General features: G+C 41.2%; 1 protein-coding gene across 1 annotated transcript in view; it reads right to left on the bottom strand.

Annotated features, from left to right (window-relative positions):
• The window catches only part of LOC126253071 (solute carrier family 22 member 7-like), a 561,992-nt gene extending 535,174 nt beyond the window's left edge, over positions 1-26,818 (bottom strand). The window contains exon 1 of the mRNA XM_049954162.1: positions 26,607-26,818. Within this exon, the coding sequence (XP_049810119.1) occupies positions 26,607-26,803 (197 nt within the window). The 5' untranslated portion in view covers positions 26,804-26,818. The remainder of the gene's footprint in view (positions 1-26,606) is intronic.
• Positions 26,819-27,287: the final 469 nt, after the last annotated feature.

Here is a 27,287-nt window from a genome sequence, read left to right as displayed (position 1 = left end):
TGCGGGAAGGAGAGGGAATTGCAATGTCATGAACGTAATCACGGTGAAAACTGCCAAAAACTCCTCATGGAGAGTTGGCGTAACAACACTATCAAGGAGGAAGTAAAATCAGCAGGCCGTATTCCGTCATATTCTACTACGGTCTAGAGATCGGAAAAATACCGAGAGAGTTCACGCATCATATCTGGTTGGGATGACCACTCGCTACCACCTACAGAACCAATGGTACTGAGACACTTCCTTGGAGGTAGCGTTCGAAGCCGAATTAGATCATACACAGACGCCAACTGATACTGGAGAACCGAACGTGGCTGGGAAGGCAAACGAAGACCATCTAATTGCAGTATTTTGAGTTACGGGAGTTTCGCCGTCAGGTAACGACATTCATAACTCTCAGTGGGACGTCTTGAAAACAGTCATAAAGATCGCGAAGGACAGCATAATAAAATTCCCGAGAGTTCCTCATTTCATCCGCTTTAACGTTGCTAAATGGCATGAGTGCAGTGCAAAGCCGAGGTGTGGCAGTGGCAGCCCACCATTCCATAAGCGAGGGGTACCGCACTCGCAAACGGCTTGCTCGCCCCGCACACGGCAGCGATGACGTCATCCAGAGATGGGACCGCCAGAGATAACATATTTTGCTGCCAAATACGGCGACAAAGATGTACCCGCTGCGTGACGTGGTTAAGAGTCATTTAAACAATACAGTGAAGTTGGCAGGAATTATTTCAACTGACAAATGCTGAATACGCAGTGAAGCAGCCAAATGAAAGTGGTCCAGTCGACTGGTAGAAGTAGCTGTAAAGTATGTAAACCACACAAAAGTCGGATATTTTCAGATCTATGTTTCTCGTAGACTCAACGAATTTTTACGTTGTTCACAAATTGCAACACCTTCTAGGATTTTCACGCCAATTAGGGCCATATAAGCGTGGTCTTTTCCAAATGTACGTCCGACCAAAAAGTTTTTCTGGAGTCCAACACTTGATGTTAATGACACTTTTATTGCACACAGTTTTCTTATACCCCTGCCAGGGTTCATCACTACGCGATTGCAGTACATATAAGTTATATTATAGTTTGTTATCCACATCCTGTGTATTACAATTGTTCATTATAAACATTTATAAAATGTTTGTAACTTCTGTCCTGCTGTTTTACGCTGAATATGCTAAACATTCAGTAATTCCATTTTAAACTTTTATTATATTTGACATGGACTTCTGGTCAATAAGTTGTCCTCACCTAAAGTACGTTTGTACTCCCAAGATGTAGTTCTCATTTTAATGAACAACAGGTCACATATTTCTTTTCACTTAAAACTGTGTTGTTAAATACTGTTATGTACATAACCAATATGTATTGATATATTAGATAATTCGTCTGTAACTCGATATCTACATTCCAGCTAATGTGTTTAAGTGTGTACATATGCAAGTACGTATTTTGTTTAGCAATCACTTTAATTGATTACGAGCAGAATTTTTTCTATATGCTTTGCAAAATGTACACTCAATGGTTGAGCCCCTGATGCCTTTATCTTAAGGTTTACATTGTTTAAATAATGTTACTCATGGCTACCGCTACTACATACATGTGTTGTCAATATTCCTTTAAGCCAAATTTGAGTTCATGTTTGGTTACACTGTTCTTATTTATTCCCTCCCCTTCATTATGATACGAGCACTACTGATATACTAAGCTTCTAGTTACGCACTGTAATGAAACTTTGTTAACATATGAAGATTTCCTTTAAATATTGTCGATATGTGGCAGTACTACTATAACCTGGATGCATATGAACACTGAGTGACATTTCAACCCATTTAAGAGCACCGTATTTTGGCTTGTTTTACTGTTACAGGTGCGATTTCCATTGCGTTTATGATATAATTGACGTTTGTTTATATACTCATGCATTTCATTACGTATATGCAGTGAATATGATACTGTTTAACATTAGGGTTACATAATGTTTCCTACCTTGCATTGTAACATCTATGTTATCTTATGCCTGGACATACAAACTTCGTTTTCTGTTTACATGTGAAACTATACCTAATATGTCCACCAAAGTTAGTCTAGTCCTCTACTTTACCAAGTAACATGTCATCGAGATATTTTTATGGTATACAACAAAAATTTTCTTTTAAAGAACTTTGACGAACTTCTCAACATTTTTTATTAAGTAAAATTTACGGTTCGCATCTTCTCTTCAGTACTGCTCTGTATACATTTAGTATTTGTGTGTTTGCTTCAAAAGTCCTGTGTCATAAATTTACATTGATGGCATGCACTACAGATTTTTAGTAATGACTAATGCAATATGGTCGCTTAAACCATTTTAACCCTGTAAGTATTCATGTTATTTTGCACTTTTTTGTAAAGAACAGTTAACATTTTCTGAATACTATTTACAATTATTTGTATGTTTTTGTAGTATCCATTAATATGGTCCAAGACTGAACCCGGAAGATATTTTGGTTTAATATAAAAGTTCCTAACGGTTCAATTATGTATTTTATACAAAATTTTGTAAGTTGAACGGTGCACACAACAGTTACTGGATCAACAATATCTTTGTTGTTTACTACTTAACACTAAAATTCCATCGTCTGGTGTACAACAAAAAAAAAAACACTTAACTGACTGAGGTCGTCTCCCATTCCAGTGTTGTCATTGATGTAAAGTTCAGCACCTGAACTGCAAATGGGTGACCAAGGATCCCATGAACAAGTCCCATGCTGTGTGATGGAAATTTTCGTTCCATGACAACGCTGGCGGAAAAGGGGGGGGGGGGGGAGGGAGTAGGAGGGGGGAGATTACCTCAATCGGTAAAATGTTCTTCTTTTTTAGTTTACTCCAGATGATGGAATTTTAGTATTCAGAAATCGGTTGTGTAGGCAATAAAAATATTATTGATTCAACAACTGTTGTGCGGTTCCTGCAATTTACAAAATACAGTTGTGGCTGATCCACAAGAATTCGAAGAAAAAGTACAATCAGAGAGTTAAATTTCAGCACTGGCGAGGAAGAAATACAGCGACAGCCTGGAGCCCTATTCTCGCCATGCACGCACTAATAAAGCAGTTGCGAGACACCTGGGTGGATTTTCCAGTTAAGACCTTCTTCTGCCAGACCTCACGAAATCCTCTACTCCTTTGCGGGAAGTCATTTTCCTTCAAGTAAAGGTTCCTTCCTAAATGTAAACCGCATTTCATGGACGTACTGTGCATTATTCCTACCGCCACGTGGTTGCATGGAGAGCTGGCGGCCACTTCTGCTGGTTGTTTGTGAGCTTTCAACTCAGCGTGTGCCAGCTCTTCAAGTGGCTCACTGCTCCCCCGAGTCAGATGTAGCGCTCTGGTGTACGGGCGATTGCAATGCCACTACCCATTCTTGTACTGACAGACAGGGATTGTTCATATCCTTTAACACCAAATGGTAACAGAAAATACAAAGGTAATAAGAATAGAAGGATTTTTTTTAATTACATGTCACCCATGTAACCGAACAGCAGTCCCAGGACTGCTCCAATGTTCTGTGCATAGAACATGACGTCACTGACGATGTGCATGTCGTCGCAGACCCAGTTCATCTCTGACGGCACCGTCAGAGGGTACCACGTGTCGTCGTACTCCCAGCCGTGCTGGCAGGGCACCTCGGAAGCACCGTCCAGGGCGCTTCCGTTGTACATCAGGCACTTGCTGAATGTTCCTCCTTCCCTGTGTAACGTACGTAGAACCTCATTATAAGTGCATTTTACAACATAATCAGAAAACTATAGCACTGGATACAACTAGAAAACTAGGACAAAATCCAGAAACCGTTTGAGAAATTTGGTTTGCAGACTGTTGTATTGCCTAACAAAAAACTAGAATCAGCCACAGGACACTAGAGAGAATTATCGTTTACTGATGCTCGTTCGCTCCCCTGTGTTTCGTGCGATGCACTGGATTCATTCCACAGCTGTTTTCTACTGATAGGACTAGAGTGTAAGAAACCTGTTTCGGAAGACACCACTCAGTTCTACTATGTGGACTAAACAGTGAAAGACTTTATGTGGAAAAGGACAGTTACGAATTAAACTACTAGTACGTTAAATTTGCCTAATTTTCTGACAAAGTGAAGCACCAAGCATGTTGTTGAGTTACTCCCATGGCAAACGAGATACCCATATCTCTGCCTGACAGAACACAGGTTGGGCAAGCTCGGATGTCAACTCTATCGTCGTGCCGGAATCCAGGAGGTAAATGGTTCAAATGGCTCTGAGCACTATGGGACTTAACTTCTGAGGTCATCAGTTCCCTAGAACTTAGAACTACTTAAACCCTAACTAACCTAAGGACATCACATACATCCATGCCCGAGGCAGGCCAGGAGATAGAGGACGAGTTACAACACATGTAGGTCAGCTTGCCTCGGATACAAGGGCAATCGAACCAATGCATGCATCCAGGACTGAGTGCTCGTAACGCCATTCTGATAAATGGGCTAACACTTCCAGGATTTTTGAAAATTTGACTCGGTTTTTTAGTCACTGCAGTAAGTTCACAAAGCCCTCAACTCATGAATTTTCAATTCGTTTCCTCCTTCCTTTTCGGTGCTTCACTTCTTTTGTGAGGCACTGAGTGAGAAATGAAGAAGTGGTCTGTGATGAAAAATAAATATTTTTCTACAGGATTAAAACATAATTGAAATGGTGTAAATCCACCTTGTTTCATCCATGAATCTATTGCTGCTTTAATATGTTGTTATTTACTTTGCACAAATATGGTCTTAATGTACAAGTTCCTAGAACTGTAAGCGAATGATAATGTGAATGAGCCGCGGCGCGGCTCTCGGGCGCAAGACGCTATCGATTACTCCTCTGGTTGAGGTTGGCCCTATGGGCGATCGCGAGCGCCTCCTGTCGGAGCGGGTCCTAACGAGGGAGTGAGTGCGAGTACGGGAGTCTGGGGCGGACAGCAGGGGAGAACGGATTTTGCGGCCGCACTCTGAGGCGACAAGAGAAGAGTTGCTGTGCACGGCCGAGAAGGGAGCGTTGAGCAACGCGGCAGTCAGCATCGATTTCCGGGGGACACAGAGTTGCGGCAGTCCAGCGAGCAGACACCAGCTCCGGGAGCAGTGCTCCGGTTTGTGGACGTGACGTGGGTCGTATATGGCGCAGTATAGTTTGCTCGGTACGCATCTGCTGCTCCCTTTATGCCCACGTGTGTTGTTCTGTCCGTATGTGCATTGAAAATGTTACGCTCCGGCTGGAGCAGTGGCTTGTGCTTGACGTTCATGCACCCTGACTCATTTGTTTTGCTGCAGGCAGCTCTAATTTCAGAGATTTTTTTTTTTCGTGTCGATTGCCTTAACCCGGTGGGGCCTAGTATCCGAGAACAAGACAGCTAACGTGTGACCTGCTGTTTTGGGTTTTGGAGTCCTGTTTGGGCAACCTAGTTATCACGCACACAAATGTATTGCTGCCGAGTGAGGTTAGTCCTAATCTTGTGGATCTGAGCTTTCAGTGACTGGCTCGTCTGCAAGTTAATTAATTTAGCCTTTGTGGTGTGTTGTTTTTTTTGCTTTCAATGGTGAATTTCTTGTCATTCATTTGTGTGTGTTTCGCCGTTAATGATAAATATGAGTAAGATAGCAAGTTATTGAAGGGCTTGCGTATTCTGACTGTAATTTGGCAACTGTTTAATTTGATTTCTTGTTTATCGGTCTGGTGAAAACTTATGCCAAGTTTACTAATTTCCGCCTGTGGTCCGGAAGTTGGTTTAAAGGTAAATCCGTTGGTAAATCTTTACTTGACCTAACTATTAACTGATCTTGCGTTGAACTAATGCCATTATTAAATCGTTTCTTGTATGCTATAAATTCTATTACCATAGACAAGGAGACAGGGCACATCCTGTGGTCGAGGGGTAGGCACGGTTGCTGCTTTGCGCATGGCGTCTTGTCACTCGCTATCATTTCCCGCGTTAGTAAGGGCGGCGTGAGATTTGTTTGCTCGTGGTTCAAAAAATGGCTCTGAGCACTATGGGACTCAACTGCTGTGGTTATCAGTCCCCTAGAACTTAGAACTACTTAAACCTAACTAACCTAAGGACATCACACACATCCATGCCCGAGGCAGGATTCGAACCTGCGACCGTAGCAGTCGCACGGTTCCGGACTGCGCGCCTAGAACCGCGAGACCACCGCGGCCGGCTGCTCGTGGTTGTGTGGCCGCTAGTCAGCTGTGCCTGCTCCCGCTTCAGGGTGTGCCGTGTTTCGTACGGCGTACGCCGACTTTGTTACTGTTACTCCTGTGTTGCTGTCGGTCGCTTACCGAAACGTTAGTCTGTTTAAGCACGGTGGCCACTGGGCCGTGACGATGTCGGTTGATGACCAGCGTTGGGGCGGTCGTCCGCTCTGAGTGGCTTCGGTCACTTGGCAGTTACCTTCTGGTCAAACAGATCAAACTTGTTTATTTGCTCTAAATTCCTAAGTAGTTTGTGAGAAAAGTTGTGACTCAGCTATTCATGATTTAACACAATTCAAGTATTTTGGTAAGGCATTTTCCCATCTATGTTTTATTTCAATGAGAAATATTTATTGGGGTAATTCACCTGTTGAAGCTTAACATAAAATTTCTAACTTAGCTTTCATGATTTTACTTAATTTAAGCATTCTTGTAAAGCAGTCCTTTATCTACGTTTTATTGATTGGTAATTCTTTATTGGGGTTATTCACTGGTTGAAGGTTAACATATGTTTGTAACCAAGTTTATGTCCTTCCTTAATTGAGATTTGTTAAGAGCCTTTATTGTTGGAAGATCATTAAAGCTTGGGTGCTTGTAATTGTGAATACTGTTGTCTATGTTGTGGGCTACCCTTCCACTTCCACAGCCAAGCTGTCCTATCTACCAGTACAATGAAGACTGTAAGGGAATGACAATATGTCAAATGTGCAAATGTGGTAGTCGTTACTCAAGGGCGGGGAGTAATGTTGTTCGGTAATTTGCCTTCAAAACAATTACAGGTATACAAATTCATTGGCTGTCAAGTCACCACCAACTCTCTCCTGAACCAGAAATTACTGTATTTTCAAAAATAGGAAATTAAACATACAGAAATATGTGGGGTTTTTAACGATACGTCAGTGAGATCCAGTGAATACCATTACCATTTTGGTTCATGTGGTGGAGCGGAGCCTGTGATCTGGGGCAAAAGGTTGGAATCAAACAACAAGAGGAGTGCACAAAGGACGTGGAGGCGAGAATCAAATTGGAACACAAATAGGTCTGTTACATTTACTGATTTGTTTCCAACTGAAGGCATTCCTCTAATTTCTGCACACACACACACACACACACACACACAGGGCATATCATTGATAATTCATACTGTTCTTTGACCAATAGAAGACATATTTAAATTGACTGAAAACCAGTGCATGGCCAACGGCCTTGCCGCAATGGTAATACCGTTTCCCGTCAGATCACCGAAGATAAGCACTGCCTAGTGCTGCTGGCAAGCGGGGTGCACGCAGCCCTTGTGAGGCAAAGTGAGGTGAGAAGTAGCGGCTCTGGTCTCGTAAACTAACAAAACGGCCGGGAAAGCAGATATCACCAATATCATTTTCTCATTGTTTAGCAGGGGTCAACTCAAAACAAATAGCGCTCATCGCGCCTTTCATGCCAGTGTCGACAAGAAGTGTCGGTTTTTGTTTCCCATTACAAACAAAATGATACTTAAAGCGTAATTTCAAGTACCCGTTCTATGGAGATGATCCAGGTTAGTATGAGGTTAATTACCCCTGAGGGGTAAATGAAATTTTCTAAAACGATTCGATTCTGTTTCAGTCACGAAACTAAATCATTTTCAAAAGTTTTTGAAGTTTGTGGTAAGGTCTTATGGAACCAAACTGCTCAGGTCATTGGTCCCTAGCCTTACGCACTACTTAATCTAACTTAAACTAACTTACACGCACACATCCATGCCCTAGGGAGGACTCGAAACTCCGACGGGGGGAAGCCGCTCAGACCGTCACAAGGCGCCTCAGAATGCGCGGCTACCTCGCGTGAACATTTGCAAAATATTATTACTATTTTGAAAGAATGTAATACTGATTATATAAATTATCAATAATTATTGTTTCTCAATTAGCACCATTAATACGGTGGATGGTACAGGTTCCTCACATAGACCAATACACACATACGTTGCGCTCTATCTCGTACATCGCTGATGATAATAGCGAGACATACACGTAGTTGTTGTTGTTGTTGTTGTGGTCTTCAGTCCTGAGACTGGTTTGATGCAACTCTCCATACTACTCTATCCTGTGCAAGCTTCTTCATCTCCCAGTACCTACTGCAACCTACATCCTTCTGAATCTGCTTAGTGTATTCATCTCTTGGTCTCCCCCTACGATTTTTACCCTCCACGCTGCCCTCCAATACTAAATTGGTGATCCCTTGATGCCTCAGAACATGTCCTACCAACCGATCCCTTCTTCTGGCCAAGTTGTGCCACAAACTCCTCTTCTCCCCAATCCTATTCAGTACCTCCTCATTAGTTATGTGATCTACCCATCCAATCTTCAGCATTCTTCTGTAGCACCACATTTCGAAAGCTTCTATTCTCTTCTTGTCCAAACTAGTTAACGTCCATGTTTCACTTCCATACATGGCTACACTCCATACAAATACTTTCAGAAATGACTTCCTGACACTTAAATCTATACTCGATGTTAACAAATTTCTCTTCTTCAGAAACGCTTTCCTTGCCATTGCCAGTCTACATTTTATATCCTCTCTACTTCGACCATCATCAGTTATTATGCTCCCCAAATAGCAAAACTCCTTTACTATTTTAAGTGTCTCATTTCCTAATCTAATACCCTCAACATCACCCGACTTAATTCGACTACATTCCATTATCCTCGTTTTGCTTTTGTTGATGTTCATCTTATATCCTCCCTTCAAGACTCCATCCATTCCGTTCAACTGCTCTTCCAAGTCCTTTGCTGTCTCTGACAGAATTACAATGTCATCGGCGAACCTCAAAGTTTTTATTTCTTCCCCATGGATTTTAATACGTACTCCCAATTTTTCTTTTGTTTCCTTTACTGCTTGCTCAATATACAGATTGAATAACATCGGGGAGTGGCTACAACCCTGTCTTACTCCCTTCCCAACCACTGCTTCCCTTTCATGTCCCTCGACTCTTATAACTGCCATCTGGTTTCTGTACAAATTGTAAATAGCCTTTCGCTCCCTGTATTTTACCCCTGCCACCTTCAGAATTTGAAAGAGAGTATTCCAGTCAACATTGTCAAAAGCTTTCTCTAAGTCTAGAAATGCTAGAAACGTAGGTTTGCCTTTCCTTAATCTTTCTTCTAAGATAAGTCGTAAGGTCAGTATTGCCTCACGTGTTCCAGTATTTCTACGGAATCCAAACTGATCTTCCCCGAGGTCGGCTTCTACTAGTTTTTCCATTCGTCTGTAAAGAATTCGTGTTAGTATTTTGCAGCTGTGGCTTATTAAACTGATTGTTCGGTAATTCTCACATCTGTCAACACCTGCTTTCTTTGGGATTGGAATTATTGTATTCTTCTTGAAGTCTGAGGGTATTTCGCCTGTTTCATACATCTTGCTCACCAGATGGTAGAGTTTTGTCAGGGCTGGCTCTCCCAAGGCCGTCAGTAGTTCCAATGGAATGTTGTCTACTCCGGGGGTCTTGTTTCGACTCAGGTCTTTCAGTGCTCTGTCAAACTCTTCACGCAGTATCGTATCTCCCATTTCATCTTCATCTACATCCTCTTCCATTTCCATAATATTGTCCTCAAGTACATCGCCCTTGTATAGAGCCTCTATATACTCCTTCCACCTTTCTGCTTTTCCTTCTTTGCTTAGAACTGGGTTGCCATCTGAGCTCTTGATGTTCATACAAGTGGTTCTCTTATCTCCAAAGGTCTCTTTAATTTTCCTGTAGGCAGTATCTATCTTACCCCTAGTGAGATAAGCCTCTACATCCTTACATTTGTCCTCTAGCCATCCCTGCTTAGCCATTTTGCACTTCCTGTCGATCTCATTTTTGAGACGTTTGTATTCCTTTTTGCCTGCTTCATTTACTGCATTTTTATATTTTCTCCTTTCATCAATTAAATTCAATATTTCTTCTGTTACCCAAGGATTTATACTAGCCCTCGTCTTTTTACCTACTTGATCCTCTGCTGCCTTCACTACTTCATCCCTCAAAGCTACCCATTCTTCTTCTACTGTATTTCTTTCCCCCATTCCTGTCAATTGTTCCCTTATGCTCTCCCTGAAACTCTGTACAACCTCTGGTTCTTTCAGTTTATCCAGGTCCCATCTCCTTAAATTCCCACCTTTTTGCAGTTTCTTCAGTTTTAATCTACAGGTCATAACCAATAGATTGTGGTCAGAGTCCACATCTGCCCCTGGAAATGTCTTACAATTTAAAACCTGGTTCCTAAATCCCTGTCTTACCATTATATAATCTATCTGATACCTTTTAGTATCTCCAGGATTCTTCCAGGTAACAAATACACGTAACAAATGCTAATTATCTCAAGAAAACGTCTTCTCCAAGCTATAGACAGAACCTGCAGTAGTTCAGAAACTGCACCATTACTCTCTTCCAAAGAGATAAAAGAAATAATTGACAGGATGTAACAGCAGTAATTCCACAATCGCTGCTACAGTGCAGTTATTATTGTTATTATTATTATTGGTATTACAACTACACTACTGGCCATTAAAATTGCTTCAACAAGAAGAAATGCAGATGATAAACGTATATTCTTTGGACAAATGTATTAAACTAGAACTGACATGTGATGACATTTTCATGCAATTTGGGTGAATAGATCCTGAGAAATCAGTACCCAGAACAACCACCTCTGGGCGTAATAAAGGCCTTGATACGCCTGGGCATTGAGTCAAACAGAGCTTGGGTGGTGTGTACAAGTACAGCTGCCCATGTAGCTTCAACAAGATAACACAGTTCATCAAGAGTACTGACTGGCGTATTGTGACGACCCAGTTGCTCGGCCATCATTGACCAGACGTTTCAATTGGTGATAGATCTAGAGAATGTGCTTGCCAGGGCAGAAGTCGAACATTTTCTGTATCCAGCAAGGCCCGTGCAGGACCTGCTACATGCGGCCGTGCATTATCCTGCTGAAGTGTAGGGTTTCGCAGGGATCGAATGAAGGGTAGAGCTACAGGTCGTAACACATCTGAAATGTATCGTAACCGTTCAAAGTGCCGTCAATGCGAACAAGAGGTGACCGAGACGAGTAACGAATGGCACCCCCTATCACGCCGGGTGTTGCGCCAGTATGGCGATGACGAATACACGCTTCCAAAGTGCGTTCACCGCGATATCGCCAAACACGGATGCGACTATCATGCTCCTGTAAACAGAACCTGGATTCATTCGAAAAAATGACGTTTTGCCATTCGTGCAACCAGGTTCGTCGTTGAGTACACCATCGCAGGCGCTCCTGTCTATGATGCAGCGTCAAGGGTAACCGCAGCCATGGTCTCCTAGCTGATAGTCCATTCTGCTGCAAACGTCGTCGAACTGTTCGTGCAGATGGTTGTTGTCTTGCAAACGTCCCTATCTGTTGACTCAGGGATCGAGACGTGGCTGCACGATCCGTTACAGCCATGCGAATAAGATGCCTGCCATCTCGACTGCTAGTGATACGAGGCCGTTGGGATCCAGCACGGCGTTCCGTATTACCGTCCTGAACCCACCGATTCCATATTCTGCTAACAGTCATTGGATCTCGACCAACGCGAGCAACAATGTCGCAATACGATAAACCGCAATCACGATAGGCTACAATCCGACCTTTATCAAAGCCGGAAACGTGATGGTACGCATTTCTCCTCCTTACACGAGGCATCACAACAACGTTTCACTAGGCAACGCCGGTCAACTCATGTCAGCACGTTGTAGGTGTCGCCACCGGCCCTAACCTTGTGTGAATGCTCTGAAAAGCTAATAATTTCCATATCATAGCATCTTCTTCCTGTCGGTTAAATTTCGCGTCTGTAGCACGTCATCTTCGTAGTGTAGGAATTTTAATGGCTAGCGCATTACTGTTAGTGTCTGAAGTCCGACGCAAATCATTAAGTCTGAAGTCTTCCAGTTGCCGACCATTCAGAAGTAGGAGGGCAGCAATCAATCGAACAGTAACAACAGTGCGCACATTTTAACGGTTGATTTTAAATGGATCTGCAGTGTGCACGTCAAGCAATTGTACAATGGACAGTAATAATGCCAGGGCATTGTGCTTTGTAACAAGTGTCTGCCCTCACTGCAGATAGTTAGTTTTCTTATCTGAGAAGGAGTTGTGGGTAACCCTTGCCATGCACCACGAACTCCTTCGTCATTCATTCTAATACCTTCCCTTCCCTCCCTAGCCCCCACCCCCCCCACTCTCTCTCACACACACACACACACACACACACACACACACACACACACACACAAACCAAGTATCATTCATCTTTAGTCATTTTAAAAATAAATGTGTTTCAAGAAAAGTCTTTCATTCTACAGTTTAGTTAGGTGCTAAACATGGTAATGTGGAGGAATGGCGGCGGTAACAAACGGCAGGACACGGCAGGGGTTGGGACGGGGTGAGGGCGGGGCTGCTAGCTATTGTCTGATTCCACTTAGGGGTAGTGGTCCAGAAAAGGTTGGGAAACACTGGTCTAGTGCTATATTCTTATCGATATGTATTAACCAGGTTAGTAAAACACAAACAATAACCGGTACTACGGCACCGACTGAGCACCACTGCATGATTGGCAGGAGCGGTCTGCACCCGCCAGGCCAATCGTATCACTGCCCGAGCAATGGTTATTGTTCGAGTTTTACTGACCCTTTTAAATACATATGCATAAAATAAATATTGAACTAGACGAATCAGGAAACCCCTTATTGAATGAGCACGTAAAATTCCGCTAATAAATCATTTTGTTTCTAAAGGGGAAACAAGCCGATACTTTCCGTCGAGACTGGGCATCGCATGAAAACGACAGTGCAAATGTCTGACGAAACACCGGAGAATATGTGCCTGACAACTACTAGGAGAGACACACGATATACACTATATGATGAAAAGTATCCGGACACCTGGCTCAAAATGACATACAAGTTCGTGGCGCCCTCCATCGGTAATTCTGGAATTCAATATGGTGTTGGCCTAGATGACAGCTTCCACTCTCGCAGGCATACATTCAACCAGGTGCTGGAAGGTTTCTTGAGGAATGGCAGCCCATTCTTCACGGAGTGCTGCACTGAGGAGAGGTATCGACGTTGGTCGTTGAGGCCTGGCACCAAGTAGGCGTTCCAAAACATCCGAAAGGTGTTCTGTAGGATTCAGGTCAGCCCTCTGTGCAGGCCAGTCCATTAAAGGGTTGTTATTGTGTAACAACTCCGCCACAGGCCGTGCATTATGAGCAGGTGCTCGATAGTGTTGAAAGATGCAATCGCCATCCCCGAATTGCTCTGCCACTGTGGGAAGCGAGAAGGTGCTTAAAACATTAATGTAGGCCTGTGCTGTGATACTGTCATGCAAAACAACAAGGGGTGCAATCCCCCTCCAAGAGAAACACGACCACACCATAACACGACCGCCTCAGAATTTTACTGTTGGCACTACACACGCTGGCAGATGACGTTCACCGGGCATTCGCCATACCCGCACCCTGCCATCGGATCGCCACATTGTGTACCGTGATTCTTCACTCCACACAACGTTTTTCCACTGTTCAGTAGTCCAATGTTTACGCTCCTTACACCACACCTGGTGTCGATTGTCATTTACCGGCGTGGTGTGTGGCGTATGAGCAACCACTCGACCATGAAATGCAGGTTTTGTCACCTCCCGCCTAACTATCATAGTGCGTGCAGTGGATCCTGATGCAGTTTGGAATTCCTGTGTGACGGTCTGCATAGATGTCTGCCTATTACACATTATGATCCTCTTCAACTGTCGGCAGTCTCTGTCAGTCAACGGACGAGGTTGGCCTGTACGCTTTTGTGCTGCACGTGTCCCTTCACGTACCCACTTCACTATCACATCGGAAACAGTGGACCCAGGGATGTTTAGGAGTGTGGAAATCTCGCGTACAGACGTAGGACGCAGGTGACACCCAATCACCTGAATGCGTTCGAATTCCGTGAGTTCTTCGGAGCGCCCCATTCTGCTTTCACCATGTCTAAGGGCTACTGAGGTCGCTGATATGGAGTACCTGGCAGTAGGTGGCAGCACAATGGACCTATTATGAAAAACGTACGTTTTTGGAGGTGTGTGGATACTTTTGATCATATGGTGTATGTACCAGTGTAAGACTTCATGTTTCTGATTCTGTCATCTCTGCAAAAATTCTCTTTCCAACGTGATTTGTATAGATATTTGTTAGTATCTGTGAGAGTGCGCTTTGCACTGGGAATTTGGCAATTTGCGGCACACCTAGTCGCAGTCTCGCGCAGCCAGCCAAATAAGCACTGCTCCTGAAGTAGTGCCTCAAAAGGAGGCACTGCTGGATCCAGTCAGAAGTTACACGGAGACAAACGAGCGAGTTCTTGGCAGAGCCAAGTGCAAGATCCTCGAGAAGCTGAAGTACTACCTGAGTGAATTTCATGCTGATAGTTGCACCCTGATGGTCTTAAGATTGACACAGTGCACTGTGTTTTGTGCGAGTGGTGCCTTGGGTGTATCTGCCAGCAACAACGCTCTACGTGGCAGCTGATGTGACATGCAGCGTGCAGGTGTGCACAGTGAGTGAGAGAAGTTCAGCTTCTTGAACTAGAGGTGTAAGGTGTCAGGCAAATCCAACACCTTTCATGAAAACCCTGACATGATAAGCAAATCCAGCAGTATGTCACATAGCTCCGAATAAATCGTGTCATTAAATTAACCAAAGTAATACGATTAACGAGTGAGCAAATGGAATACCGCAGACTAACACAAGAATGCCTAAATGCATGTCATACCTTCCCACCGTGAAACAGACGCAGTTCCGAGGGGCGAAACGAGAACAGAAGCCGAGAGCAGAACCGTGTTAAGCTAGAAGGCCCTACGATAAGGGACGGACACCCACGTCGCCAGCCAACCGCCAGGACCACCCCCCAGCCCATGTTAAAAGATAGAGCCCTCCAGAAGAACAGTATAGATCTTACGATAACACTAAAAGGGCCACACCAGCTGTAAGGTTTAGCGTGAGTCTTTGTCGCGTCTCTGTTACGTTGCAAACGTTAAAAACATTGCCCCACCACGAAAAGTATAACGTTTCTCATTGGATAGATAGAATTTTTGTAGGCTGAGCTTAAGGTTAACATTGAGACCCTGATTGGTCAGTTGAAAACACAGCCAGATAGCTTTTTTTAAACCAACTTCGGTAAATTGTAGTAAGGAGAAGTTAAGAGAGAGTTGCTTCCGAGACGGCGAGCTGTATGGAGCTGCGGCCCCCGCCGCCCCCTGACGCTGCCTAACCAACGACAAGGTAATGAAAGCATGCGATGCCGCATAACAGCGCGTAAAGCTCCACTCATAACTGCAGAAGTCTCATCAGTTACACCCCCTTTTTACGTAATACTAGTGTCGATCCTCAATTAAATCTCATGGTGTTTACATTTGATACTTGAAGTAAAAATCTGTAATTTACATGTTAGATAAGTAATTAAAGATAATTGAGGGTCACTAGACCATTTTGATAGTTTTCTCTTTTGTGAAACTTAATTTAAACCTAGATTATAGATGTGATATGGCATAGGTCATCCTTCGATCCATTGTAGAGCTTGAAAACCCATTCAGGGAATATTCGTTCACATTTTTGTTGAACGCAGTTGGTTTTTATCATCCTGTATTAAAACATTTCCTTTTATCAATAGTGCAATTTATAAACAATGTTTTGTGAGTACAATAAAATTTCCAATGGTAAACTTAACTGCTTTTTCGACGTTATTTTACCAGCCAACTAAAAATAGGAAAGCCTTGAACCCCTTCCACTAAATTTAGTTAGTATTAAGATTCTTTTACAGGGAGTGAGTGGAGCTGACGCCGAAATCATTAAGTATTTGGTTGTATCATCGCTAGTTCACTGAACACTTCTGAACTCTACATGTCACGTGTGGTCTGGCGTCTCCTTATCAGCAACAGGTCCCAGGTTCAAACTAGTCAATTCCCTAAAAATCACGCTCAGAGCGTCGTTGCGCGAAAGTGACAGGGAGAAACGACTTAGCACAAACAGACCCCACGCAGAATGTTAGACAGGCTGTGAACTTAACTAATTTTTTTGGTCGAGAATGCTTTTGTTTAAACGACACAGCAAGCTTAAATCAGTTGTTGGCACAATTATACAAAGATTTCATCTTCTTATTTGATATGAATAGATAATTTGAAGAAGGAAAGTGCCGGAAAATAGATTTTTGTTTGTTTTGTTTTACCATAAGTGTGTTAGTATACAGACGCATTTTGTGAGCTATAAATGAGTTATGAAAACGGAGAAACAAAACCTACTCATCTGCTGGCTTAATCCGACTTGGAAAATACTCGGCAGTTTGAAGAACGGAACGCACTGCAGTTTCGAAATCGTTCACCCTCTGCGCTGGTGGTCCTACCTGCTGTGCAGTTTTTTAATACATCGCGTTTTCAGTGCATCACGGCATTGTTTTGTGTTTAATTTGGAACATCTGAGTTTACATATCCGTCATAGAAGCAAATGAAGAACAAGTTATTGATGTAGTAGCTAAGCTACATGTTTCAAAATCGTGTTTGTTTGGAGTTTCTAATGCGATGCCATGATTTTTGTTGTTGGCCACATTTCCTGACGAAGTATGTAGCATGCTGCTGTTGCAAATAAACAGTTTGAACCCTGAGATTAAATAACTTCATGTTCTCAGTGGCATCTGATAAGGTCAAAACTGTAACACCACTTCAGTGCACTTTCTCCTTGCATTCGTAGCTACTGGTCGATTCACAAAAATATGTGATACGTTAGTACCTCCCAAAGCGAGGGCACTCCCTTCTTCAAGGTAATCGTAATTTTGGGGCTGCGGAAAGGAAAATCAAAAGACTACACAGAATTTAAATACCACAACAATACACTGATTTAATTCAATTCACAAGGAAAATTAGATGCAATATTACTCAAATCTCTGATGAAAATACACTGGATTTCAACAATCAGTGGCCTTAATTCCACAAATAATCAACAAACTTCCTGTAAAAGTCCCCATTTTCGATTTACAAATTCAGGCAGTTACAATATTCCTTCCGCAGGGGTTAATTAACTGTATCTGCGTTGTCTGATATTTTAGTGAAAAATATTTTCTTTACCGCAAGAAAACAATGCAGGATGCCCCACATTCCATCAGAAACCGTGTGCAGTGAAAAAATCCCGATACCAGATATGAAGGTACAACGTGTACCCAAGACAGTTACATACATTCCATATGAGAACTGGCCACTTTGCGAGGCGGTGTTGATGTGACCAACAACAGCTACTGCGAGGGCGGAGAAAATGAAGCGCATTGATGGTCTTCAGAATAAATTTCATAGATAAAGCTTTCAAAGTCTGTGAGAAGTATAGATGTTTCTTGCATATGTCGTATTTTTTAAATGATTTGTGAAAATGTAACTGATTCTGATGTTGTAATATGAAGTTTTAGTGCTTAATTCATGATCAGGTTGAAGAAGGGAACAAATTCTCGGTTTTTAATATTGTGACGCCTTCTTCAGAACAATTCATCGTCATAAGGTTCTGATATAGGAGTCTAATGTAAAGAATCTCATGTAACTGTTTGGTTAAGACAAAATTAGAATTAAGAACAAGCGAAAGTTTTTTTTTTTTTTTGGTATTTACTCACAAAACGAGATTTTCGATTAGTTCCCTTCTTCGAACTACGGAATAAATTGTGTGTGTTAATATATTAGATATTTTTAAGATATTTGTGTCGGTGTTTTGGTGTAGTGTGTGGGTAGCTTGTGTGATCGCTGTCTACTGGAAGTAGTGGCAGTAGACCAATGTGTATTTATGTTATTTACCTCATCACAGATAAATCTAAGACTTGACTGGTATTCTTATGTTTAATTGCAGAAGTTGTCTCCATTGTCATTAGTGGTTATGGCTGAGGGCCATGCTCTGTAAATTGTGAATGTCAGTACACGATTACGTATCTAATGGCGAAGGCTCGATTTTAATTCTGTTGATTGTGTGAAAGATATCGGCTGCACTGAATGGTTTGAGCCCTGCTCAGGGACTTCTAGGAGCTACAGGAGGATATATTAATTTACTGAAAGTGTAACAGCATGCTGTTGCTCACATGTATTTTATCTTTAATAATTTAGTACTTAAATTCATTTCCATGGCTGCACAACCACCAGCCCGACCCCATTCCAGCTATGTTCTACACAACAGGCATATGAGGCATATGAAAATTAGCGCTTCTGCGAGATGAGTCAGCGGTTTGTGTGGTGTCGTATACGCTCGCCTGTCTGGACAATGTACATCAGGAGTACAGGCTACATGCTTAACATGAAATGATAATTAAATCAAGACCTGAACCTGTCGACAGGCGTTGATATACATGAACGGGGACAGTTGAAAATGTGTGCCCCGACCGGGACTCGAACCCTGGATCTTCTGCATACATGGCAGACACCCTATCCATCTGAGCCACCGAGGGCGACTGCAGGGATTAACCCCTCCATGCTCCCCGTGAGACCCACATTCCCAACTTAATGTCCACACACTACATTCGTAGTGCACCTGCCCACTACACTCATTACTGGCGGCAGACAATCTTACCGAGTCCCGTAAGAGTTCGGGCAATGCGTGTGCATCCAGCACAGAAGAAGGTCAATGACCGGTTAGCTTTAACTATATGAAGATGTTGTTTCGAACGTGTCCGAAAGAACAGATACAATCTTCATATACATGCTTAAGAAGTGAAAGTGATACTGAAACAGGTATCGAGCGATGTAGTTAATCATCCCTTGGACAGAGAGCCACAAATCCCGTCTATAGTGAAACGCAATAAAGGACAATCGTTGTCCAACGAGTGCCGGTTACTAAAGCATATTTACGTATTTGAAAAATCATCCACAGTATAGTAAAAAAAAAACAATTATGAATAAATTTCGAGTAAGGTTGCAGCAGTAGAACCGGGTAGTGTGTAAGAAAAACAACGGATATTCAAAAGAGGACAAGGCGCACTTGTTACAAAAACAAAAACAGATGTTTGAGTGTTTCAAGGATGCTCGACGAAATTTACAAAATATGCCTGACGGTAACATACTAGGTTATCCACACCAAATTTCGGGGGACACATATTACAGTGATTTTAAGGGAAGCCAGTGGTTCGCTGCGTAACTTCAGATTGTGCCGCGGAACTGGAAGACGTAATATGACGGAATTTCAAACAAAGAATCAACTTGACGATGTGGAATCGGCCCAGAAATTTATAGATCATATAAACAAACTTATCCCATCATTCAGTAAGGAATTTTTTCTCAGTTTCGACAAATCTGGATTTGAAGAGGAAATGCATTTGAAAGGAACCCTGGAAATTAGAGGCACCAAGGGAGTCGTATCAATATCAACGAACATCAAGGCCTTGCATTTTGTATACAACTTTTGTGTCTGTTAATGTGGATGATAAATTGGCTGGAAAGTTATTTACTGTGCTTCGAGAATTTGAGGTGCTCTGGCACATACGATTCCTCCTCATGTGGGTGATCTTGGAAGGGCAGTAGCAAATATTTACGTCACAGCAAGCAAGAGTGAGAAAATGGGCTTAAGGAAAATACATCTACTGTATGAGTACTACTTTTGGGCCATAGCTGATCAAAATAACTTGCTTCCGCTTGATTCTTGGTCTCCGTATAAGAATCATACTTCTTTAAGGCATACTATCACTCCTGAAAAGTGCGTGACATTGCAGAACACACCACCTGGAACAACATGACAAATTCAGCCTCTGGATGTTTGTTTTTTTTCCGTGTCTGAACCACATATTATCACACTATGTCTATCTATGCATTAAAGTTTAGCCAGTTTCACATAAGCTATAAGGCAGACAGTTTCGCATTCGATTACATACCATCACATTCCATCAGTTCTCGTCACCCCGTTACACCAGTATGATTCTATATGCATTCCTTAAAAGTGGATACCTTTCTGAACGTCCTCCATGGTTTGTAACTCCCAAGCAGTCCGGTTCGATCTTGATGATGTGAACCTTTGTGATCTCCGTGGAACGCCATTTTCCATTCTGTGTTCATGGTGCAAGTTAATGGTTTGTTCTGACAATTTCTTGAATGTCGACGATGTCCTTTTTGTGAAGTGTAATACATACATCCCATAGAAGGTTGATCTCTGCAACTTCTGGACAGTAAATTTATGTGATCCTCCTGATGTACATGGTGAGTCATTAGCTGTCACTATTTTTCACGTCATAATTATTAACACAAGACTTTCAAATTAGTCTTACCAAAGATTTAACCTGCGACCTCGCACTAAAGGGGTTCTTGTTAGAGAAAATTAAAGTGTGACAAAAGAAAAACAAAACTGGTACGTAACTTTATTTTATGTAATCAATGACAGCAATGAGTAAGTCGTGACACTTTCATTAGGTAGCGGTTGTTTCTGACTCGTTAGCGATCGTTATTTCATAGGTAGAACAGTTTATTTGGTAACTGTGAAATTTTAATTCGTTGCTTTGGTCACATTGTTTCGCGTATATGGTGTGTAAGACAGTGGGATAGACACCTGTGAACTGCATCGGTTGTAGATTCTTAAGCGTTGCTTTTTTTAATTAATTTTGATATCTACTAGTCATCTTAGTAATATTTTTAGATAGCTGAGGTGTGGAATATGACGAAAAATAAGAAAGGTAACGCCTGTGGACAGAATTATCTGTGTACGTACGTCTGTTTAATTTTGCCTTCCAAGATGTATATTGGGTACAGTTTTCAGGTAATCTACAGTACCTTGTAGCTGGCAAGATGTAGCTTAATGGCGGCAGAGAGCCCGAGCTGACCGTGCATTCTCTTCTGTTACACTTCTGTGTCATGAGCCGCACTATCACTTTAAGCTTTGCTGTCAGAATCATTACTGCCAATTGGTGCCCCTCATGAATGTAGGTTGCTGCCCCAAAAGACGTGAGGATTCGAAGAGTTGTGTTTCCCTTATTTACCCACCACACCACACCTACTGCAGACTCGAAACATTGGCGCCCCGATATTTTAAATAATGGCAGACATTTCACAGTTCGTATAGAAATTAATAGTAGACAGATGAATCATGATACCTCAAGAAGAAACATGTACATTACTATTATTTGAACGACGATTATGATGCTGTAATCAGATTTCCAGTATCTTTAGTAGTTTAAAGGTTAGTATCTGACGATGAATTATACAAGTAACACCCAGCAACGAATTTCCAAAATGTAAACGCTTCATCCGATTTTGTCGATCGCCATATCTTCAGAAAGCTATTAGTGTAAACCTAAATTGGTATGAATTACAGACATGTAACTTGAATAGTGCATGAGTTATTGGAGGTCAAAGCAGCCGATTATTATCGATCGCGTCAGGCCATAAGTACTCCACAGTTACACGAAAAAACAGTAGCAGCATGCTTATAAATATATTTATTCATCTATGTCTTTGTTTATACCAGATATGTACTATTCATGAAGAAATTGGTTAAATATTTACTGTGTTTTAGAAAGCACAGAGACATTAGGCTCTTGGCCTACCTTTTGCTTCTTTTCTTTTGATATATGTTTATTTAATTGTTTATATATTTAATAATGTGTGTGAGAGCGTGTTTATTGTCTAGCCATAGGAATATTTATTTAATTTCAAGTTATTTAAATGTAAATCCATTATTTGGTATATGTTTCATTATGATTGTGACTGTGCGTTGGCATGAAGACATTGCGCGAGGACGCTAGCCAAATAGAGCAGTCGTGAATCGGGAGACTGGATAGAAACGAGTTTCCGGAGAGGACACGGGGCGGTTGTGGATAGTACGGGACAGAACACACGGGAGTGAGTGCTGGATGCGGACAGTACAGCGAGACGGCCGCACAGTCGGCGGAAAGACTTGGACAGCGGAGCAGTTTGCGCGAGGTCGCGGCAGACAGAGAAACTTCGGAGTGCACTTGTGAGAATTCCGTGGCTTCTACAGTTAAGACGTGGTGTGCGTTTAGAAGTGAATGTCTCGCGAGCTGTGTTGTTGTTCATAACTAATTACATGCAGTATGAATCTATTGTTTCCCTGTTATTCAACTTATATTTTATTTAATTGCTGGGCCATCGACACCAATAAGTGTTTTGCAGAAATATACTACATTCTCAAAAGTACTTCTACTGTCGTACTCATAATTTAAAGTCGTTAAGATAGTACCTGAAGATTTTATTTAATTGCAATCTTTCATTTATAAATTAATATGTTACTTTCATAATTCGCAGCTGCCGAGTGATAGAAACCTTTGACCATTCGATTCATGTGTGCATTCTTATCGTATGCTGTAGACTCAGCAGTATTAGGGCTGTAATGCGGCAACTACGTATCCCAGCCCCTAGACAACGAAACCAGCCAATACTTTAAAGATTTCAACGTTGATCGGAGGGTGCGTAGTTGTTTGAAAGCCTGCAATCCTTTATCCGAAAATGGTGTTTGGTAAAGGGAACTATTACCGAAAAATTTCTAAAAACGTCAGTTGATGATAGTTCGTTTATTGTGTCCACTGTTTCTTGAGCATTATTTGCAATAACAGATGCTGCTTTCTCTCGAAACTCCTAATAGTAAATAATAATGTTTCACCTTTCTAGGCTCCACAGAAAAACCAACAAAATGGGAATAAGAACTCATATTCGCCAGAAAACGAGTTACAGTTTTTCCAATGTAGAACATTACGCACTATCGTCTTCACAACAAAAAACTTCTAACACAACGTTAGGCGATGAAATTTTGTTTTTGTGATCGCAGTGGAACATAATATCCAGTACACCTAAAATCTAAAGAAATTAAAAGCTATATTAGCCAGTCCATAACGTCAGGTGTATTTTTCTTGTGCACAACGTACTGTATTATCATTACCGCCCATCCACACCTCCCAAAATGGTGTTTGGTAAGATCAGATTAGATTAGATTAGATTTACTTTGATTCCAATTGATCTGTAGTGAGGAGGTCCTCCAGGATGTGGAACACGTCAGAAAATCAACAATACATGACAAATATTTACAACTAAATCAAATAAGCTAATGTACCATTCCACAGGTCCCAAGTGGAATGATCATCACTTTTTAATGAACAATATATGAAAGTCATTTTAGAAATACTAATGCACTGAAATTAAAATATATATACAAATCAGTTGGTTTTACTGAGAAATTCAACAATGGAGTAGAAGAAGTTGTCCACCAATAAATCTTTTAGGCTTCTCTTAAACTGAATTTCATTGGTTGTTAAGCTTTTTATGGCTGCTGGCAAGTTAATGAAAATGTGTGTTCCTGAATAATGAACACCTTTTTGTGCAAGACTAAATGACTTTAAATCCTTGTCAACATTATTCTTATTTCTAGTATTGATTCCATGAATTCAGCTGTTGGTTTGAAAAAGTGATATATTTTTAATGACAAATTTCATTAAGGAATAAATATATTAATATATTGAAAAGCAGTAGTTAGTATGCCTAGTTCCCCAAACAGGCTTCTGCAGGATGTTCTTGAGTTCACACCACATATAACTCTTACTGCACGTTTTTGTGCCCGGAAAACTTTAGCTTGGCTTGATGAATTATCCCAAAAAATAATCCCATATGACATTATGGAATGAAAGTAAGCATAGTATGCCAGCTTTTTCATTTTTATATCCCCTATGTCTGACAAAATTCCCATTGCAAACAGAGATTTGTTAAGACGCTTAAGCAGTTCTGTGGTGTGCTCCTCCCAGTTGAATTTATTGTCAAGCTGTAATCCCAAGAATCTAACACTGTCCACTTCTTCTATCTTCTTATCATCGTATGTTAGACATATACTCGTGGGACACCCCTTACAAGTTCTGAACTGCATGTAGTGTGTTTTTTCAAAGTTTAGTGACAAATAATTGGCTATGAACCAGTGATTAATGTCCACAAATATTTTATTAGCTGATCTTTCTAAGACTACACTTGATTTGCTATTTATTGCAATGTTTGTATCCTCAGCAAACAAAACGAACTTGGCATCTGGTAATGTTACTGATGAAAGGTCATTGACATACACAAGAAAAAGTAAGGGCCCTAAAATGGAGCCTTGTGGGACCCCACATGTAATTAGTTCCCAGTTGGATGATGCCTGATAGCTTGATATATGTCTCTTTCCTAATAACACCCTTTGTTTCCTGCCAGAGATGTAAGGTTTGAACAATTTTGCAGCATTTCCTGCTATACTATAATACTCTAATTTACTTAAAAGGATATTGTGATTTACACAGTCAAATGAATTTGACAGATCACGAAATATACCAGTTGCCTGCAATTTTTTGTCTAATGAATTAAGCATATTTTCACTGTAAGTGTAGATAGCCTTCTCAATATCAGAACCTTTTAGAAATGCCAAGTGTGACTTTGACAGTATGTTATCTGAGATAAGATGGTTATAAAGCCGACTGTACATTACTTTTTAGAAAATTTTTGAGAATGCTGGCAACAGTGAAATTGGACGGAAATTTGATGCTATTTCTTTATCTCCCTTCTTAAACAGTGGCTTAACTTCAGCATATTTCAGCCATTCAGGAAATATTCCACTGATAAATGACTGGTTACACAGATAGCTTCATATGTTAGTTAGCTCAGAATCACATTCTTTAATTAACTTTGTTGATATTTCTTCATACCACTAGATGTTTTTGATTTTAAAGATTTTATGATGGGCATTATTTCTGTTGGGGTAGTGATGGTCAAATTCATATTATGGAAGTTGCTTGAAATTTCTGGTCTGAGGTATTCCATAGCAGCATCTACCGAACCTGACAACCCCATCTTTTCGGTAACAGTTATAAAATGCTTATTAAAAAGTTCTGCAACACTATACACATCTGTCACCAATATATCATTTACTCTTAATGCTATTTGTTCCTCTTCATGTCTGGTTCTACCGGTCTCCTCCTTCCCTATATCCCACATTGTCTTTATTTTGTTATCTGATATGACTATCTTTTCCTTGTAATATATTTGCTTTGACATCCGTATTACAGTCTTTAATATTTTGCAGTATTTCTTGTAATGTGCTATAGCATCAACATCAGAACTGTTTCGGATTGACACATACAGTTTTCTTTTTGTTTTACAAGATACCCCTATTCCTCGAGTAATCCATGGCTTTTTTGTAGACTTTGCTCTAACCTTTGTAAGTTTTGGGGGAAAACAGTGTTCGAATAAGGTAAGCCAAGGTGAACCGTTCCCGAAAAACATTTAAAAATTTCAGGTGATGAGACTTCGTTTTTTGTACCCACCATACCTTGAACATTATTTGGAATGACAGATGCAGTCCCCACATCGCATCATCAAAAATCAGCTCCTTTTACTTAGAATAGAGTGGTTTAAGAACTCAAAATTATAGTACATAGTAAGTGAGCAAAAATGTTTTTAAGTTCCGCTTACAAATACTTTCAAATATAGCTAAACAAAAATAAGTTATTGACTTTGCTGTGGAACTAGCTGTAACTTCATGTCTTTTTTCTGTAAAACTTCAAATTACGAGATAAAGGTCACTAGAAAATTACGAATGTTCAATAGACAAATTTTAATGCACAAACTACTCGCAACAGCCTTATCGAAATCAGAAAATATATCAAATTAAGCCAATAATACCTTTTCAAATTCTTTATGTAGTTATGTATGACCATATTAGGGCCTCAGAGTACAGTAAATGGACTAACATTAGCAATGGTGCAGATATGTTAGACGCCATGCATACATTAAGCAATTGCTAACACTACTGGACGAGAATAATGTTAAGTACCTCCCATCGCAATGGGCTTTTCGAAAGAAGGGGTGAGACTGAAGGAGTCGAGGAACGTAACTGAGCAGAAAAATACTGAGCTGTGGTGGAGAGATGCATGTGCATTGGTTTAGAAGCTCTCTGAGTGACCCATTCCCAAGAAAATGGGAGGTGTAGCTTAAGGATGAGTTAAGAAATGTGGTTGGACAGATAAATGCTGAGCTGTTATTGGGAGAGCTAAATATGTGTGAGGCTTAGAAACCCTCTCGTTGGCCTGTTTTCAAAAAGGGGGGTTTGGTTTGCAAAGGGAGCATCGCTTAATAAGGGTGGAGGAGAGGGTGTGGGTAGGAGAATGGGGCATGGCTTACGAGGGGCGTTGCTTAGGAGGGGGGCACGATATGATGACGTCATGCATTTGTCTCTCTATGTAGGCGACCTGACAGGCAAAGGTCAAATCTGATTGGAAGTCACTATTGCATTCCTACTGATATATATCTGTTATTGATTTAAGAGATCGCATTTTCTCAGCTTCTGTTAAATAAAAATCACATGGACTATATCTAAATATATATCTTACTTGGGGATGGTGGCGCTCTTCCACTCATCAAGAGTTAAGTTGGTGAACTCTCTCCCAGGGACGTGACACCAGTGATCGGGAGTTTGCATAACGAAATTGTACATTTGCGCGCTCAGCACATTGACGATTGTGCCATAGCAAATGAAAACAGTGTTTAATCTCTTCTGGAACTTTCCTCTAGAACCAATGGCATCCATGATGTCCTCGAAAGCTGGTAAAACCTTTCGATCCTGATGGTATTCATTGGTCTGGTTGACAGTCTGTAACCGAAGAAGGTATTATTCAATTTTGGAAAACATTTTTGGAAAGTTGACTGCGTAGCAGCGAGGAGAGCTCCGCCTACCATTCTAAGGGAGCCATGGGTCTGATGATGGTTTTGTAGAAAGAGCCGAAACCGGTTATCTATATCATTAAAACATGTGATCAAGACTGAACTTTAGTCAAAATATAAGGTATTATTCATTGCACAAATCACTGGCCAATTAACCAATTTGTTCAATAATCGAGGGTGGGTATAACATAGACTCAACTTAATTTATTCTGCCTAAAATCGTCTGTAATCAGGTAAAAATGTGAGAAAGTTCATGTATTAACATGCATTTATGATAAAGATAAGAATGAATTACAAGAGACTGAAATATGTGAGTTACGTAGTGATCTTGTTGAATACTCTCCATCTGT

This window comes from Schistocerca nitens, chromosome 4 (assembly GCF_023898315.1).
Source record: "Schistocerca nitens isolate TAMUIC-IGC-003100 chromosome 4, iqSchNite1.1, whole genome shotgun sequence".
In the NCBI taxonomy this organism is placed as follows: domain Eukaryota; kingdom Metazoa; phylum Arthropoda; class Insecta; order Orthoptera; family Acrididae; genus Schistocerca; species Schistocerca nitens.
The sequence above is the reverse complement of the archived record's forward strand: the minus strand, read 5'-3'. Positions and strand labels throughout refer to the sequence as shown.